This window comes from Chionomys nivalis, chromosome 3 (assembly GCF_950005125.1).
Source record: "Chionomys nivalis chromosome 3, mChiNiv1.1, whole genome shotgun sequence".
NCBI lineage: Eukaryota > Metazoa > Chordata > Mammalia > Rodentia > Cricetidae > Chionomys > Chionomys nivalis.
The window spans coordinates 53747826-53768179 of NC_080088.1; the positions used below are offsets into that span (position 1 = coordinate 53747826).

At 37.0% G+C, this 20354-nt stretch overlaps 1 protein-coding gene across 3 annotated transcripts in view; it reads left to right on the top strand.

Moving 5' to 3' along the window:
- Cblb (Cbl proto-oncogene B) overlaps window positions 1–20354 on the top strand; it is a 182728-nt gene that overhangs the window by 90580 nt on the left and 71794 nt on the right. For all 3 annotated transcript variants that reach the window (XM_057764509.1, XM_057764508.1, XM_057764510.1), the window contains exons 5-6: window positions 11274–11430; window positions 16956–17077. In XM_057764509.1, the coding sequence (XP_057620492.1) occupies window positions 11274–11430; window positions 16956–17077 (279 nt within the window). The remainder of the gene's footprint in view (window positions 1–11273; window positions 11431–16955; window positions 17078–20354) is intronic.

The following is a 20354-nucleotide window of genomic DNA, read 5'->3' on the forward strand; positions in this document are numbered from 1 at the left end:
TACCAGTATTTCCCCTGCACACTTCTCTCTTTTCACGCTTCACTCTGCTAATTTTCCTACCACTGCCTGGTGACTAGTCACCCATAGTGTGCCCGAGCGCTTCAGAGACTTTCCTGACAGACTTTATCTAAAGTTGTTTTTCCACATCCTTATTGGTACCCAGGTTCCCATTCATTCTTCTAGTTTACAAGGAACGGTGATCTGTTCCTGTTTCCCAATTGAGGCATTTCCGAGAGACTAGACAGTCCAGTTGAAGACAGGGACTCCATTAACTTTGTTTTTGAGTGTCTTGGTGTATTGTCTCAGAATGTGTGGGCACTGATACTCATTAGCAGACTGTGTGCATGTACTGTTTTTACTATTTTATCTAATCATGTGGATAATTATCATCCTTTCAGTTAGTTTCTGAGCTTCATGGAGCCAGGCTCCCGTATTGGTCCCTGTAGATGCCTCAGCAGGGTGTGTCATTTAAGCTTTTATGAACATTGTACGTTTAATTCACAGACGGGGAGCAGAGGATTGTATGGCCCCGTAACCTATGCAAGAGAAAGCCAAACAGCTTGTTTCCTCAGGGAAGGAATGCAGTGTCGATATGAGGTCCTCTAGTTCCTGTGGGCTCTGACTGCAGCACTTCCTCGCTTTGTCCCCAGGGACACTCCTTGGACGGTCTGTGCGTCCCTTTCCTCTTGTCTAGTGTAGACGTGAGGTCCGGACAATACCTGTTGTCTGGTGCTGCTGTGAAAATTTAACAGGTTAGAAGCTGCCTATAAGGGCATAATACTGTCTGGCGCATCATCAGCCAACTATAGTGAAATAATTAAACAATTTTTTTCTTTGATCTTACTTCAAATACCATATATATATTTGCTAGTTTTAGAATTAGTATAGTTAATCTTTGACTTTGATGGAACTTCCACATCTGGCAATCTAAAGCAAACCAAAAAGAATTAAAAGTGAAAATTGAATTGTTCTATGATTATGTGTATCCCTTTGTAAAAGTGAGTTAAAGATAAATGATCTTGCTTGCTCTGGGGAAAAATGACCTTTTTATAGCTGGGTTTATTGCCTCTGCCTTTGATTTCCCAGGAAAGCGGTATGGACTTTCTTTGGTTTTCCGTATTTACTTTTCACTTTTAATAAGAAACAAGAAAAACTTATTTCTTTCCCTCTCCATTGAGTAATATATATGTTCTCTAGGCTATTAACTAGATCTGTTTCCCGTTATAGAAAAGACAACCTAGTTCTCTTTAATTAATAGAGGGAGTACACCGTTGAAACTGGGGACTTTCACAATGAAACTATACAACAGGTTCACTAGGGAAAAAATTAACTGAAAACTGAAATATAAACGCAAAATAATTTTTTTGAATCAGCTCCTATTATTGTCTACCTAAACAAATTATAGTATTTTATGTCAACAAAATAATGACGCTTAAATACAAATTAAAGGATTTTTTTTGCTACTGTTGAACTCATTGTCTAAAATTCAAAAATACAAAATTGTAACTTACTAATGATAAGCAGTGTTTGTTCAATTTGGGATACAGTATATAAAATGATAAATGCTTAAAGTTAATATTTTATCATTAGAAATTGCCTACTTACTAAGAGTAGTCAATAAGCTAATTTGCCAGTGGCCACGGACTGAAGCATGAGAGGAACATTGGCCTCCAAGGAGAAAGCATATTGTAGAGAATGTACATTTATTAATAGAGTATCTACCCGGCCTCTTCCTGGGGATACAGTAATGGGACTGACTTACTGTGGTGTCGGTTAGTTCAAAAGAAATGATTATAGGAAATTCAGCATTTTATAAATACATTGTCTTCTCTTTTTTCTTTATTCTACTCTTTACTTTGAAATAAGTGTCATTAAGCATAATCTTATTTTTTAAAAAGAACATATTTAAAGAGTAGATCCAGATTTGCTAAACTTATAAATTCAGCCAAACAGAATAATGATTTTATTATGTCCCAGTGATTCAGGCCATTGTCGGGCAGAGGATGTTGTGGCATTATTGACGAATGATCACCTGAACTCCATAATATTCAGAACGTTCTTGGTGACTGTGGAATTCAGACAAGGGAGCGTGAATTCTGCTCCAGCAAGGACTTGCTTGGCTCAGTACTGAGCATGCTCAACACTGCTGGCTCTCACCTTCACTATACTGTATTTTGAAACCTCTGCCTGTTGCTTTCTTTGCACTTTTTATTTTTCTTATGCAAAGCCACACTTCTAAAGCTTGGTCATTTGTGTCCCTAAGAAAAACTGAAAGCCATTGGTATGTTTTAAGTGGACGAAGGTTCAGTTTATGTGCTAGGTGGATCACAGTGTATGGCGTGGTTAAGAAATTTTAGCAATGATCTTCAAATCTTAATTGTATTCTTCATTACCAACTTATTACTACTTTTCTAGCATGGGATATTACTCGATGTTTTCCATTTTTATGGACATATATATATTGTACATATCCATTATTATACTGATATGTGTGTTCACCACATGCATAACACAAATAACATGATATATACAAGAGTAGCGTTGATATATTCTTCACATCCTGGAAGGGATCATATGTGTATACCCTCTACTGTCTATGATTGCCACCTACACATGCATTTTATTTAAGTATAGAAAATAAAGTTCGTTGTAACATCTTCATACATGCCCATTGTAACTTTGTTCAGCTTTGCCTCCTTACCCTCTCTTGTTTCCCACTTCTCTCTTCTCTCCTGCTGTTCTTTCTATTCCCCCATGTCTCCCTTCTGCTTCCTTTTTCATCTTGCACCTTCCCTCTCTTTCTCTCTCTGTCTCTCTGTCTCTCTCTTTCTCTGTCTCTGTCTCCAGATGACTGGAGAGTTGTATTTGTTGCCGATTATAAAAAATCTGGGTGTTTTTATTTAATTCCAGACTCCACATAACTAAGAGCCCCAATGTGTGTAGGTAGCACTTGGCATCCTCACAGAGAGAATTACGGCTCAAGGAACACATTCAAGAGATAGCTGATGCTTTCATCATTGCATTGCTATGAGTAAAACACATCTTTTGTGTTGACCCAGAAGCCTGGAGACTTCTGCCAGCATCCATGGAACTGGCAACTAATTTCCTAGGAGCTTGGAAGCTGAGCAGCATCCCAGCCTCTGCAACACCTTAGAATCACTTTTGGCTGGTAGGAAAGCTATTCAATTTTATAGCAAAGTAATTGATTTTTTTTCACAGCCAGCATATGGAAATATATTACTGACTGCTAAATATTCATTGCTGGCTGCTAAATATTCATTTTCTATCTCGAATGTTGATTATTACTGTGAAGAATAATAAGTAACTGTAGTATTTTCTCTTTTCTTTTCTTTTCTTTTCTTTTCTTTTCTTTTTTACTCTTTGGGGGCCCCTCACCCAGATTCCAAATAATAGCTTGGTTTATTTCTAGCCAGCTTTCTAACTTACATGGTCCTGTCTGTAACTACTTTCTTGCCTCTGGGCTGTTTACCTTTCTTTATTCTATATATGATACTTTCTTTCTTACTCTTTGGCTGATGAGTGGCTATATGATTAGCCCCTGGAATCTTCCTCTTCTTCTCCTTTACTTGCTCTTCTCTCTTCTTTTTTCGAATCTAGATTTCTCCTGTTTACTCTCTCTGCCTGGTGACCCTTCCTATTTCTCTCTCCTGTCTAGATGTCTTTGCATCATTAGACAAATATTCCACAGCATCAACAAATGTAACACATTTTAAACTAACATTCCACGACACAACTTTTTCTTGTTTAGTTCTAGTTTTGCCCTTCTTTCTGTTACTTTTCAGTATCTGCAAAATATGAAGCCTAAGCCGTGCTTTAGGCCTGGAATCCTAGCTCCTCAAAGTAGTAAGGTAGGAGAATCACAAATTGAGGGCATGCCTGGGCTACAGAGACAGTCCAGCCTCAACTACTTAATGAGACCTTGTCTTAAAGTAACTGATGGTATACATAAATATGCTCAGTATGTGTAGTTTCTCCAGTAAAGGTCTTAGAATATTGTTGGGTGCTTATTTGGTTTGCTTTTGTGCTTAGACTTCTAAGGCTTCACTCGTTGCTAACTGACTTAATTGGCCAGTATTGAGAGATTTAAGAGGAGTTCTGTTTTATTATTGACTTTTTTGTGTGTTTTTGAAACTGAGCTCATTGTTGAAAGGAAGATCATTTAAAAGCATTCCACAAACTTCTGTGGAATTATTTTCTACTTTTAATATGTGTGTGTGTGTGTGTGTGTGTGTGTGTGTGTATATATATATATATATTTAATTTTGCTTAATCTGACCATAGCCGATCAAAGGCAGCTTGCTTTGAACATGAACAGTTGTATCCCGTGCACCTTCCAAATGTTAATGAACTTTCTGAGGAAATATAATGAAGACCAGTTGTGCTTTAGGAAGATACGAACAATAGCCCACAGCTTTAAGAAGAGAGTCTGCTGTTCTGTGGTCCATGAAGAAAATGGAAAAATTATATCAGGAATTTTAATGCATTTTTATAAGTGGTATTTTTTTTCAGTTTCTCCCCCTATTCCTTTTTACCAATAAACATACTTCCAAAGTCAAAAAATAAATATGAGTGTTACTGTGGTGATTTAGGGTTCCCTTTAGTGAGTTCTAATTCTCCTGGTTAATAAAAATGACTGAAAAATGAACTTGAAAGTATTATGACCATTTTATTAGCATCTGAAAGAAAAAAACAATAGAGCAGGCAAACTGAAAATTCCAGCAGCTGCCAGAAAGAGGGAACTGCAGAAGAGGAAGACAGAGAATCATGCCTTATACCTTAGGGTCTAAGTAAACAGACAGGTTCAACCATGGAGGTCAGCAAGTAGCTGCATTGCAGAATGGAGCAGGTCATGTGTGATTCAGAGAGTCAAAATGTCCAGAAGGTCATTGAAAGAGACTTTTTAATAATAAAGGAAAAAGTCCTCCCCAGAATAAAGAGCAGGAGTGGGTTAAGCTATGCGAGCAGAAGTTCCATGAATAATGTTATTGTGAAAGTCAAAGGAAATATAGATAGAATTTTCTTATTTCTGCAAATGTAGATCTCCGAATGTAGATCTCAGACTAGAAATGGGGTAATTGTCCACTCCACCAAGAAATGCTTGTCTATGCTACAGCAAAGTGTCACAGGCTTTGTCTAGGAAGAATGCCTATCACTATTGGTGTCTGTGCAAGTTGAGATGTAGTTAGATCTAAGTATGAACGCCTCTAGTTACCATGGTTATATCCTGTGAAGTATGAGTGGTCCTGAGGCATCTATCAGTGATGCTGATGTGCTCTTTCTGCCCTGCTGGAAAACAATTGATTTTTCCCTTATTGATGGCGCAGCAGAGCAAAGATAGCCCGATGAGAATCTATTTTCATATCCTTCAAGAAATGTAGTCATTACGAAAAAGATTGGATTTAAGTAATAACTATTTACAAGAATGTCAGCAGGCCTAGGAATCAGAGTCCTAATGCTCCACATCCATAATGAAAAAAATAAAATCAAACCAGCAGACATCTTCTGAATACCCTGTTACATTCTGTATAAAGCGAGCCTTCACTTTAGAAGTGCTGACACTGAAGATCTGTTTGGTAAGGTGATTATGCTGCAAAGTCCAGCGAAAACTTTAAACTAAGAAATGGGTTAATACAGATAGGACAGATTATCTTCAAAGCCCAAATGACATTACATATGGATGAACTAGAATCAACTTTCCAAACAACTATCACCACATGAAAACTAACAAGCAAGTCTTGATTTATTATTAAAGGCCTGTATTATCTATTCTCATGCTCTCTTTTGATATTCAGTTGTGACTTTAATGTAACATTTTAAGAATTAACTTAAATAATTCAAGTTTAATGTTCATGGCTAGAGGCATGCATAATGTTAGGTAATGAAGTTTCATGAAATGAACACACCAATATAAAAACATTCTGAAGAAGGTATCAGCATGTCACCCGATCCTCTGCTTGCAGCAAGTCCCATGCAGTTAAACACCCTCCCACCCAAGTCTCACTTTGTAGTATGATGGAGTCACTAAGAGTTAAACGCATGTCTTGTATTCCTTGTTAAAGATGTTGGCTCATCTCTTTGCTGTGCTCATGGAAGTCCCCTATTCTTGGGTGCAGCAGTGTGTAATTTATTTTTCTTGTTCCATTATGTAAGTATTCATTCTGTTGTGTGTGGTATCTGAATGGCTGTCAATAAAGAACTGTTCTATACACCTCTTCAAAGGATTTATGCATTTCTGATGGTTGTATTTGAGTTCAGGCCTTCATCTTTAGTAGGCTCCTCAGCACATCTTGAAGCTCTTGTTGTCAGTTCTGGCCATGTCATGCTCCACCTTGCTCCGCATCCCTTCAGCACTTTCTAATGGCTCTCAAAGTGGGAGAGTGGACTTTCATCATACTTAGATTTTCTTTGCCATGATGTCCAATGAAGTTGACCCCATCATTGTATGTCTATTCAACATCTTCATATGTTGTTTCCTTTTAATTTGGCTTATAACGTCTGCTCATAAACAGCCCCTCCTCCATTCATCGTTTACTTTATGCTTTAAAATCTTTGGCTCAGTTTAAATTTTTTGCCTGTTCCAAATGTGTGCAGATATCTTTCTGTGTCTCTTCTAAGAAAACTTCATTTCATTGTTAGGTTTAAAATACCTCAAGTTGATTTTCTAAAATAATACTAGTGTCTGGTGATCAAGATTCAGTTTCTTGCCTACTTGTATCCACCAGCATTCATAAAAAAGTATCTTTTAGAAAATGAACCTTACAAATATTTGACCTTATATAAAAAAAAAAACGCTTTGTGGGGTTTTTTTTGGTTTTTGTTTTTGGCTCCTAAAACAGTAGTTTTTCCTTCTCTGTTTGCCTGTGTCTCATTGCCACTGTGTTAATGTGATGGACATAAGCTTGTTTGTGTTCTTTTGAAAATTATTTTATTTAATGTTGGTTATTAATAGTTTGCTGTGAGGTTTCGAATCTGTTTGTTTCTACTGCAGCAATGCCCTGTGGAGTTTTGACTGAGGTTATTGAATCTATAGATCAATTTAAGGAGAAGTGACAACCTCATAATACTGAGTCTGCCAGCCCACTGGAAGGTTATATATCTCCTTAGGATGTTGCTATTTCTGATTCTACATGTGCATTGACCTTGCTCTTCTTCTGTTAGTTCCCCACTCCCAAGTGTTTCATATTTTCAGATACCATTACATCATACAGAATCTTAGAGTTTTAGATTCTAGTCCAGGTTTGTAATGCTATTTCAAGAAGTGATGAAAATGTTTAACATTGAACGCTTAGTGCCAGTAATTAGATAAAAACTAGTTTATATAATAATGTGCTGTAAATATATTTACATGATAAATATCATTCTGTGCAATTACAGTTGCTGTAATACAGTCTTTCTGTCATTAAACATGAATTTATTTGCTTTTGGTTTGGTAGTATTACACATAGCACTGCCTTAATGAGAGAGGTAGGTGAGACTTTACACTACCTGCTAAGTGCTTTTTTTAGACCGGTGTTTCTTAGACAGAATCTCATGGAAATAGACTCTCATGCTGCACAGGCTTTGAACCTTATTACCAGTTTGCCCTCTAGAAATGCTGTGTAAATTCTCTTACCGCATATGTCTGCTATTTCCTGTTTCCAGACACCATTGCCCTTGTTCATCATCACACCTTTGTTATGTGAAATTTCCCTCCAAGTGCTGCACGTAAAACACAGAGCCTTGGATGAACTAGACGTTTCATGAAAATGTTTTGCTTTCCTTTTTTTCTGGACTGATTTCGAAACATCCATCTTTCATATCTTAAAATTTCAAGGCTTTCACGTTAGATGGACACATGCTTCCTCTTTCACACAGGTGACAGCCTAGCTGACTGAGTCACCTCTCAATTGCTGACCCACTGACCCCCTTTCCGTTTCGTCTTCTTGTGTCTAATTGACCTCATTTCCTTATTCTTTCTCCAATAATGTTTATTCTTTCCGTACAGATTAAGATATGATATCTAAACAACATGATATCACGGCCTTGTTTAGCATATTGTTTTCTCTGAGGCATTATATGGGACAACTTGCTACTTTTGTAAGAGATTTCTGCATTGCATATGAGCAATGGTAAGTTGTGAAGGAATCACCGCTCTTATCCTTACTAAGATTCTAAAGGTGTTGAGGTCATACTGTGGAAGTACCCACCGGTCTTTCTACTTGTCTTGTGTATTAAACATCACTTATGTTTGGTCTGGAAATATGACACTGCAGACAAAGGCGCTTAATGCCAATCTGATCACCTGAACTTTAGCCCCATGACCAATATTGTGGAAGGAGAGAACTAATTCTGGCAACACACACACAAACACACACACACACACACATACACACACACACACACACACGCACGCACAAAGATGTGCTCCCATGCATAAACACAGAAAAAAACATGTAATAAAATGAAAATAATTATTCCAGTATATTTTTACAGTATTTGCCTGTAGCTAATGAGATTAAGATGAATGACAAGTGGCAAATGGAGATTAAATTTTCTGTAGTGTTGTGAGACACTGAAACTCAAGTTGGCCCATTTATGCTGCTCTGTTCCTTTGTTTCTCTTCTCTCTCTTTGCTTCCGGTCATTGTCAAGACACACAAGTTTGCATTTTTCAGTGAAACATTTTGCCATCAATATTTTCTCCCACTGGCTTCATCTTGTGGGCATTGATGCTTGCCTTTGTCAAGAACCCCAGGGCACAAAAAATTGAAACCACAGTCTTCTTTTCTTGCTCTTAAAGAAACTTTGTACTCTACTTCTGTTCTTCCCATTCTGCCCCATTTTTTTCTCCCATCCCTTAGACTTGGTCTCTGCTGGCCCACAGAAGTGGAGGAATACTTATCGTAATGATTCTTTGTGATAAGCCATCCAAATAATGCTCTATTTTCCCAGCCTTCATTACCAACTTTAAAGAAGGTTCCAATGAACATGTACTCGGAGCCTTAGGGTTTATCATAAATGAATTATGATAAAATCTCATTACACAGCTTCTATGAAAATGTGTCTTTTTATGTTGAAATTATTGCTCTGCAGTTCTATGTTGCATCAAAATCTTAAAAGTAGCTATATTTTATATTTTTTCCTCTGGAATATCATGAAATATTCAAAATAGGATATAATCTGTATGGATTTTAAGTATCAGATAGTGATAATCTTAGGGTAACATATTAAAATGTTTATCAGAGTCATTTTGTTTTGACTTTTATACTTTACACACACAAAAGAATGAAGTTTTCCCTGCAGCCACTTTATTCATACAACTTATGCTTTTTAAATAAAGTATCATGGTACTCTTCCAGGAAAAAAAAAAAGATCTATCTGTATCATTCTCAAATTAGAAGTCCTTTCACCAACGTTTGCTCTCTGCTTATTATGTATGAGTTTTGTCTTTGTGTCTGGTCAGTGCTGGAAGCTTTAATTTGGAAAATGATTAGGTGCCTCGTGGGCAGACTTCCATTGTCGCTGCCATGCAGCTGGCCTGACGGTATCCGTATACTCCTATAAGTCAATAGCTTCCCAATATTACTAGAATTTTTCCTTGTTCTTTTTAGGCAGCAACATTTTGTTAACCTTAATCAGAGTCTGACGTGTGTTTCTCTTAAATGGCATCTGATGTGGTGTCTCCCTTCAGTTCTCTGTGGTTTCCTGTTTTTTCTCATACATAGAGAGAAGTCTTTTGAGGTATTAAGTGTCTTAGCTTTCTTCTTTAATGCTGCACGAAGCCCATGCTTCCCTGCAAAATCCAGTGTCTTCTCGCATGTCTTGCCATTTCTTTTATAGTACTTTCTTACACACTGTAATTCCCCCAGGTCTTGTTGAGTGTTCAATCAGAAGGGTTTTCTATTTTCCCCACCTGTGTCCCTTAGCGTTATAAATCCTGCCTCCAAAGTGTTTGTTCCCCAAGGCCGAAGGTGGTCGTAGGCCCTTCCATAGTTAAGTGCCTCCAGCAGCTTTGCTATTTCTGTAGATATGGCCCATCAGTGGCTTTGAGCAACTAGGAGAGTCAACACCAATTAGGAACTCATCAAAACTGTTCATTCTTGGGACCCAACGAGATCACAGAATAATTTAGGCTGTAGGTTCTCTGTGACAGGAAGCCCATTAAACGATTTAATCTATGCTATTATTTGTCTGCTGTAGATAATAATAATAATAATAATTCAGAATATTCAAGTCACAGCTAAACTTCATTGAGAAAATTGGAACTGAGGGAGGCCAGAGAAATTTTATCTCATTTCTGCTTATTTTCTCTAAAGACAATGGTAAAGAAAAACCCAAGATTTAAATATGCACTATCTTTCTGGAGTGTGCATATAGCTTTTGTGTCGTGTTTGAAGACTGAAATATCAGTGTTTAAGATGTGAATAGTTTCTGCTTTCCATCTATTCATGAATAGGAATGTAGCATTGTGAAAGGAGAAAAGGTTGCTAAGGAACAGATAGATGATGGGTGTCACAAATTTTCATGGTGGAAAGGAGGATGGGTGAGTAGTGGAAATTGCTAAGTTTGAGGAATGAGAGAGACAGGTCTTTTCTTAATCCATTCAGGGGTCCTCTAAAGTTCTGAAATATTATGTATTGAAACTTGCTATATTATATATAATAAAATATATTAATTGGTAGATATTGAGTAAACAAATCTCTACAAGATTTATAAAAGAAGCCTTCCAGTTGCATTCATAGGGAAGGTCAGAGAACATGTGCTTTTCACTTCTGCAAACTGCATCTGAGAGGTTGTAGGTGATTGGTCAATAGTTAAACTGCTTTGAGTATACAAAAAATAAAAATCATGATGCCTATCACTTTGATCAGAATGCCCTCTATTTGTTATGCTTTGAGAAACATCTTCATAACCATGAACTGAATGAAAAACTAAGATTCTTGTTAGATGCTTAGCAAATGCAGAATAATCAAGTGAACACTTACTTAATGGAAACTGAATGAGCAATATTTTCAACTATTTTAATACAAATGCAATACTGTGTGTGTGTGTGTGTGTGTTTAGCTTTTCTGGAACTCACTTTGTACACCAGGATGGCCTTAAACTCACAGAGATCCGCCTGCCTCTGCCTCCCAAACTTGGATTAAAGACGTGTGCCACTACCACCTGGCTCAAATCTGATACTAATAACGTCATGGTTTACTTCTTTTTTTCAGTGGAACCTATATCCTTATTGACACCTGATTCATTGAGTCATCTTTTTCCTTTGCACAGAACTATTGTACCATGGAAAGTCTTCAGACAGTACCTGCATGAGGTCCATCAGATTAGCTCTGGCCTGGAAGCAATGGCTCTAAAATCAACCATTGACTTAACTTGCAATGACTACATCTCAGTTTTTGAATTTGATATTTTTACCAGGTTATTTCAGGTAAGATATATACTTGCTTAATCCATCTATCCCCTCCTTCCCTCCAGAGCTCTGTGTATGTTTCTTTTTTTTCACATGCATACGAAATACACAAACATATGAATAACAACATCAGTCTTGGCAGCCATTGATCATTCCTCTAAGTTTAGAGTGAGTCCTATGGTACAGACTTGGAATATCAGGTCATGTGATCATGGTAGGTTGCTTGTTAGTTTTAGTGATTCAGGGAAAGGAATTTTTTTAAATTCCCTTGTTAACATAGTCCCTTTGTTCATCTTTAAGCCCAGTGGCTAATAGATTGAAACCGTTATAGGTGGGTGTTGGCCAGGTGCATCTCATCTGTTTGGCAATGGCAATTTTTAAATCAGAAGATAAACAGCAGAGCTAGAAATAGGTCACTGATTTATCTATAGTGTACAGGGTCTTATATCACTTTACAAATTGCTTTTCTCCTTGAACAAATTGTAACAAAGTTTTCCATGTCAGCAAATATTCTTCATCAATACATTTTGCAATGTCTGTATAATATTCTGTCACTAATTTGTAACAATATTAATTTACAAAACTCTCATCAAAATTTGTTTTTCTTTATCCAATGATAACTTGTGTTATTTATCATTTTTACTTTTTAACATTCATCATTTTTATATATTCAAAAGCAAGTGGCATAATACTGAAATAGTCATTTTTTGCTTCTTAAATGTATCCAAATTGAATTCCTCTCAATGCAAAAATTGAAATTTGTGTTTTGAATATGACTTTGCCACTGAAATGCATATGGTCTATGGGATTTAATTCAAATACTTACAAAATGAAATCATTCTTTGATATGTTACAATTCTGCTTGTAATAATTGTAGTGAATTGCTAAGACTGACTAGACAAGAAGCTTATTTGTGTTCTGAAAGTATTATTTTAATCTGGAATATGATATGTTCTGACTGTGATATTAGTAAATGAAATATTAGAGTATGACACGGACCTCTTGTTTCCCATGCTATATGACTTGTGTATTTAGCTCTAGCTGCAAAGTCTAGGTGACTGATTCGTTTAACCAGAAAGCACTACGTGGAATGAACATAACATAACTCGTTATCAGGAGAACAACAGATCCGGCAAAGAGCATAGTTAGGGTAGATTTTACTTTATCACAATTTAAAAATCATAGCTTTACATTTATATGGGATAAGAAATTTGATAAAATATTGCAGAAGTATGTGTTTGCTTTTTAAAATTTTTAGTTGCTTCATTTTCTTGATGTATATATGTTGTGAGCCTACTTTTAAATTATTTTGATAACATAATGAAAGCCTGTAATTTTAAATGATTGTAAGAAAACTTTCAGAAAAGCATCATGCTACCCAGTTACTAGTCATTTACAGCATAAAGTGCTCCAGTATTAAAGATCATTTTTGTGAACAAAGATTTTATTTGTAATGGAAATCAAGGATTCTAAAGGATCACCTTGTGATGAAAAGCTTATATCATTTTCACTGTTAAACATAGCTTCCCCTTAGAGTCTGTTTTTCTCTACTGTTTTAGTTATTTGGTATATCTGTGTGTGTGTGTGTGTGTAGAGAGAGAGAGATTCTCAGAGACAGAGACACACACAACTGTGGGTGACTTTATAGAGTGGGCATCAAGAGCTCTAAATCCTCCATTGTGTATTAAAGGAATGCAGGCAGCTTCTTTTTGGTTATATGCTTCCCCACTCTACCCACACTGCTGTTCAGCATGTGCATACATTGTCTTACATGTAGTTATTCTTAAAGATAGCCAAGTAGCCTTAATATTCTGAGGTTTGATTATCCTGTGTGTATTTACGGAGGTGTGAGAAAGAAAGGAAATTCATAGGTAACATGACAGCTGTAGATAGGTTTTTGTCCCACCAGCCAGCTCCCAAATAACCACACAGAGACTTATCATTAATTACAAATGCTTTGCCAGTAGCTGAGACTCTTACAACTTAAATTGACCCATATTTCTTATTTATTCTCTTCCACGTAGTATTATCTTTTATCAGCAAGGCATATTCATCTCTGCTTCCTCTGCATGTGGCTGGCAAATCAGCCCTCCTTCTTCCTAGCATTCTCTCAGTCTATGTCTCCAGCCTAACCTCATCTGTTTAACTGAGAGCAAAATATCTTCAAAGTGTACAAAAGGATTATTCCACAGCAGACAGCTGTAATAACCTTTCACCTGGGCAGGTTATTGGTAATTGTTTCAAAACAGTGAATTGTGGCAGTGGCTCACCAAATCTGATTAGCCTTCTAATTTCTGAGATTCTTCATTACCGCTGGTTTCTGCACTCACTATTTAAATACTTCAACCATGCTCATACCACATGTGGCTTCAAATATGAGGAAATTGGTTTTATATTTTTATTGACCTTTTAAAATTTTTATTGACCTTGATTTTTACATGCAATTAAAGTTAAGTGATAATTTTTTTTTTTTTTTTTTTTTTTTGGTTTTTCAAGACAGGGTTTCTCTGTGGCTTTGGAGCCTGTCCTGGAACTAGCTCTGTAGACTAGGCCTGCCTCTGCCTCCCGAGTGCTGGGATTAAAGGTGTGCGCCACCATTGCCCGGCTAAGTGATAATTTTTAAAAATTCACTGTTATCAAAACTTTTTTTTTGTATTGCTTTTATAAAAGTGTAAGTTTTTAAGTGATTTAAGTGTATAAGCATCTGTTTTATTATAACTTGATGATGGTAGATCACTAGTAAGTAATTCTTACAGCCCTGTATTATTGGGGACTTAGAGTTTTCCATATCATCTGAAAGTGGATGAGGTACTCTTGGGGTTTGTGGTCTGAAGTAAAGAAAGCAGCATGGCTCTTTAGGAAGCAGTGAAGAGATGCCAAGTGGTAAAGGGGAGAAAGGTGCAGGAATGATAGGACTAGGAGACCTTTCCTTCCTCTGTTTTCATCCTTAAGTTCACAGGGAACTTATTAAATGCCAGGGAGTCTGGGAAGGAAGTGACTATGCTGTGTGGTCTTCCTCCACTTCCTCTTCTTTTCGACCTTTGTCCTTCTCTTTTTCCTCTATAGGTCAGTGGAAGAGGCTGGGATAGTAAAGTATTAGAGTCATACAATGTATACCTGAATCTTTCCCGCTATTCCAAAGCTGCAACTTGGTTTCTGTCCCCATTTCCCTACTGCTGGAAAAGCCTGTGTCACTGAAATACAGAACACTACATTGGTGTGTCTGTGGAAGCATGGTGGTGGAATATGGAAGGAATCTCCTAGTCATGGTGGAACATGTAACAGTAATAGAATGGAGAAGCATCTAAGAGGAAGGAAGCCGTTAGTGATAGCGAGGTTTCCAGTGAGTTTCTGTGTAGAATAGCTGAGTTTCCCGTCCAACAGATGTTGGTTCATCTCTTGAATTCACTGCTGTATATTCTTTGTTGTTTAATAGCCTCCCAGAAATTTTGTGAGGAAAAAGATCTCCTTCAATTCTAGACAAATGAGTTATAAAAATAATTAGTTAAAGAATTATTTTCGAGCCGGGCGGTGGTGGCGCACGCCTTTAATCCCAGCACTCGGGAGGCAGAGGCAGGCAGATCTCTGTGAGTTCAAGGCCAGCCTGGTCTACAAGAGCTAGTTCCAGGACAGGAACCAAAAGCTATGGAGACACCTTGTCTCGAAAAAAATCAAAAAAAAAAAAAAAAAAAAAGAATTATTTTCGCCAAAGTATTTGTTTTGCTTTCTTTAAGCCAGGGAAGGGGTGGGGTTCTGGCTGTGCTGGGTGCGTTGTACTCACATCAGCACAGACTCATCCTATCACGTAAATATTTCTGCAGTAAGCAGCTGGCCCTCTGGCTTAATATCTCTGGGAATAGCTTTACCCTTCAGTTTCATCTTGTTTTTCAGTTATATTTTGATCTGTTAATTGGTTCTCGTTAAAGTTTTGGATTAAAACAACATATTTCAAGAATTCGTGTGGACATTAATGGAAGCAGCGCCAGTATTTGTTTGATATTCCCTTTTGCCTTGTCCTTCTTGGATGGCGGAGCAAAGTAATGCAATGAGAACCAAAATGTCTAGCACGGCAGTAATTTCTCCATTGCCTTTTGACATGTGCTGATACTTTTTCCAAGGATTGTTTTATGCAATTTCAGTCAAGCCTTAAGAAAATTAAAAACATGCTATAGTTTTCAAGTGCAGAGCCGGCGTCTGTATTGCTGAGGTGCTCAGTCTGTCTTTCTAACCCAATTAGATGTGTCACTGTGATGAGGAAATTCTCTAAGACGTTTCTTGTTAAGTCAAAAAGGCTAAAAAGCTCTTCAGTACTAAATCATTCTTTCTTGTTATCCTCACTGCAAAGGACACCTGGTCCTTGCAGAATATTTCCTTATATATTTGAAACTTGCTTTACAATGAAGAGCAAGAACAAGTTTCAAAACAAATGAAAGCCCGAACTCCCCCACAGTAATCAAGTCTCAGATGCCAGTTTCAGCAGCTTGAAGTTGGTGACTTGAAACACCTCTTTTTTTTTCCCACATAGATGATTTGAGTGAAGAATCTGGCAGAACAGATGGAGTACGCTGCCAATTCTTTGGAATAAATGTAGCTTCAGTCTTGAAAGTATTGCAGGGATGATTCATCCACACCCTGCAGCAGAGTTGCCTGTTACTCACTGCCTTTTTTCTCGTGCCACGATACCTGGAGAGACACCTAATTAGATTAAGAGAGATTGATATGAAACACATGTTTTGTGAAAAGTTTTCTTCTCTCTGAACCTGTTTTCAAACCATAAACCTTTGCCAGGTCCATAGCAGAGCTAGGATAAAGCAAGTGTGGGGGCAGGAGCCTGTTACCTTGGAAAGGCCCGCCCCCTCTAAAGCAGCCCTGCACACATGTAATTATCGCAACTTGATTACTATGTATCTGATGGTACTGGAGTGACTGAGATCCAGGCCTGAGCTGCACAGGAATGCTCCTTGGCCTTATATGGCTTGTGGTTATTGTGTAACCTTTTCCACAACACTTAACTTTAGTAACATGGTCTCCTATTTTATGAGGTGTCTGAGCAAGGAGCAGCCATGCACAAAACAGATGGGGAAGATGAGGACTCTGTCAAGAGATAACAGCTCAAAGTAGGAGAGCCTAAAGGGGCCTCCTTGAGGAAGGGGTGGATATTCAGGTGGGGCTACAGGAAAGTCAATATGACAGCAGTGAGTACAGAAAGACACCTGGGGATCAAAGCCTAAGACCAGTTGCTCCCATAGTCCATTTGGTAGTGATCATAAATTCTCTGTTGGGGATATACTCTGTTAGGAACACCTTGTTTTCCTTTTGTCCTCTCTATTCCTAAGAAACTTTATTTTTTGCCTAAACACATTTCTGTAAAACAAAATAAGCTATTGTCTGTTTTTGCTGTTATTTATCAAAGATTGACCCAAGGCTCATATACCATATTTACTTAAAAATATAGAAGAGACTTTTCTTTCTCTAAGTATGTGAAACAATGTCATTGGTGTGTATTTTTTGGGTAATCCCTTTCCATTTATTTATGTGTTTAGCCCTGGGGCTCTATTTTACGGAATTGGAATTTCTTAGCTGTGACACACCCGGGATACATGGCATTTCTCACTTACGATGAAGTTAAAGCACGGCTACAGAAATACAGCGCCAAGCCTGGAAGGTAAGACTCTAGCAATAATACTCGGTGTTGTGCTTAAAGAGAAAGCCCTTGCAGGTTTATTCTTATGAAAATTGGCCATAGCCTTAAAGGGCAAGGTGGCATGGGAAAGCTGGCAGACTAAAAGGGTGCACTTTGATTGCGTCCTTAAATTGGCATATTGACTTTTAGCATTGCTGTTAACTAGAAAGTGATGTTAATAAATTTAAGGATTATGTAATGCTTGCTTTTCCTTCTCAACGTTGTGTGGGATGTTTTCATATTAGTTGTGTTATGTACATAGCATTCCACTTTAAACTGATGTACACTGAACTAATTTAAACTGATTGAACATTCAAATATTGTGTTGAAGATAAAATCAAGTAGTTTAGTTTTCTGTGCAATATTTTACGACAATCTTGAATAGTTTCAGGTAACTTCAATGATGAAATGTAGAATAGTGTGTAAATACATATAAATGTGCATTTATGCAATAAGTACATAAAAGCATATGTCTGTGGTTATATTCCTATTCAATCCCATACCCTTGTTAGTTTAGCATGACCCACTTCTTTGTAGCTTCAAAGTTTTTGTTTTGCTTTTCAGATGACTAATCTGAGTGACTGTTAGAGTTCTGGTGTCTAGTTAGTTCTTCTGGCACGGGTCAAGAAATCACCCCTCACTATGCCTAATAAAAGACTAGAAATCTTTCTCTCCCTTGCTCAGTGTATGTTCCTGTGTGTGGCATCTAGACATGTGCTGGGCACACAGTAAGCCCTTGGGCAAAGTCCTAGGTACAATGTCAGTGACATTGGAGACTTTTTCTGGAAGTCTTTAATTTTAATAACTATGTCACTGTACCATGCGGTTGTTCAGTTTGTGGGAGAATTTTGTTTGTCTTTATTTAAGTGTCCCTTTTCTGTGAACATGGGCTTAAATTGACGCAGAAGACTTGTGCTTGCTTGTCCTTTAATACAGTCGCCTTAAATCAGAGCCAAGAGGTTTAGTTTCTTTTCTGGTAATGAAAATGCTCATGTTTTTGAACATTTAACATGGCATCTTCAAAGGAACCAGTGGCACAGAAACAATTAGGTTCTATTGAAGCCCTCGCTGTAGGGAAGTAACTGTTCTGACCCAGAGCCATGGTCAGGTAATTTGTATATCACCCAAAGTTTAGATAAATCATTTTGCTTCATTCAAGGTTCACTCCTCATAATAATCCGTAGATAGCAATTGTCGTATGTGAGGTGGGATTTGGATGCTTAAAATCTGTTTAGAAAAGCTCCTTAAGAACAGATGATTGCTTGCTTTGTGAAATGTCAATCTGACCGCCCTTTCTCTTAGAAAGTATTTTTTCTCTGGCTTCACAATACATAAAACATTGAAATCCACTCCATGGAAATTTGAGAGCCTTTAGTAGTGCATTACCTGGATCACAACCTATCAGACACTAGCTGCCTGCCTTGAAAGAGTATTTACCCAGCATGCATAAGGTCCTGGGTGTGGTTCCCAGCACCCCTCCAAAGAACTGAGAATCGAAAGAACTAATATCTTCAATAACTTTTAGGCTCAGGAATAACTTTGAATCATGAGCCACCCTGTGAAAGTGAAACAGATTTATCATGCCCTGTTGGAGAGCCAGGTGCTAAAGGAGAAAGTGTGTGTTTACTTCTTCCTTAGGGGGCAGCACTAGCAACCCACAGGAGGCTCAGCAGCAAAGAATTTGAAACTGGGGAACAAACAGAATGGAAGCAAAAATTTCCTGCGAGGACTAAATTGTGTGGCTCTCATAAGTTGTTAATAGCACGCTTTCTATGGAGGACTTGAGCATCCTCTGTAATGACTGATATCAGGAACACCATCCAGAGATAGTGCAGAGAAAAAGATATGTCTAGTAAAACTGGACAAATTTACAAATATGCAAGACACATAGATAAGTAATTACTTATAAAACATTAACCATCCAATTTTGTAATTGTATGCTATAATTTAATATCAAATTCTACATATTTTTCTCAAATACATAGTACCCATAATATCTGAGATTTCTATATTTTATTCTTTATTTGGAAACATTATATAAATTTTTGAGTAAGATATTTTGGAAAGATTTATTTAGTGAGTGTATATATATACACACACATATATATATATGGACCATGTGTATGCAGGTAATCCTGGAGGACAGAGAGGGCACCGTACATCCTGGGACTGGAGTTAAAGGTTCTATAAAACCACTTTATGTGTGTGCTAAAAAAGAAACCCAAGTCCTTTGCAAGAAGGACATTTACTAATCTCCTTGACATTTGAGTTACTTCTCTTGACACTTATATACATTTGTTTTGTTTTGTTTTTCAAGACAGGGTTTCTCTACTATATCAGATAATATTCAGTAATTGATTATCATTTGGAAGATCATTTATATTTATTTCTTAATGTAAAAAGTGATCTTCCAAATAATAATTACCTAATATTATTTGAAACAGTTTTCCTAATATAACCATTAGTCTGAAATGACTAGAAATATTTTTCTGATTCTGATTAATAATATCAATAATTTAAAGGCCAATAGTCTATAATTAGGGTCTCTTAGAGGAATCTGTTGAGACTAATTGGAAAGTATCCTTTCTGACAGCTCTTTCCGCAATCCCTCCTTTCTTTAGAGCCTGATTTTCTTGATAAATGAACTGCCAGTCTTCCACTAAGCATAGGAGGTTACTAAATCGAGTGACAAACCATCCTGTATGCTAGAATATAACTCCTGAAGTTTTTTAGTGCACTCTATTTATCAAATATTAAAACATGAGAAACTTTTCTTACTTCCCCCATTATGGTTATGCATTCATGTAACAACTTAATATCCAGTGGGCTTTAGGTAACTTATTTTTGCCCTGATTAATGGACTGCCTGCACAATCCAGCTACTAACATCATGATTACAAGATTGAGTGGCATACACTCCTATAAAGAGGGATAATGTACTGAGAAGAATAAGTGAATGGTGATGAATTTAAAGCCATGTCAGTATTTCCTTTTATTGGGAATTAATGTAGGAGATTTATCACTCATTGAATGACCAGTGTATAAATTATGTTGGCTGCCTATGGAAAAATTATTTGATTGACAGGTTGGTTAGCAGATATAAATTTATCAAATTTGTAATTGATACAGTTCAGCTCTTTTGAGATTTGTTTAAAGATGAATTATGAAATGCTTGCAAGAAAACATTAAATAGGTCTGTAACCAAATTCTAATGTCTAAATGGTAAAGAAATATATTGAAATCTTGGTTCAGTTTCTGTG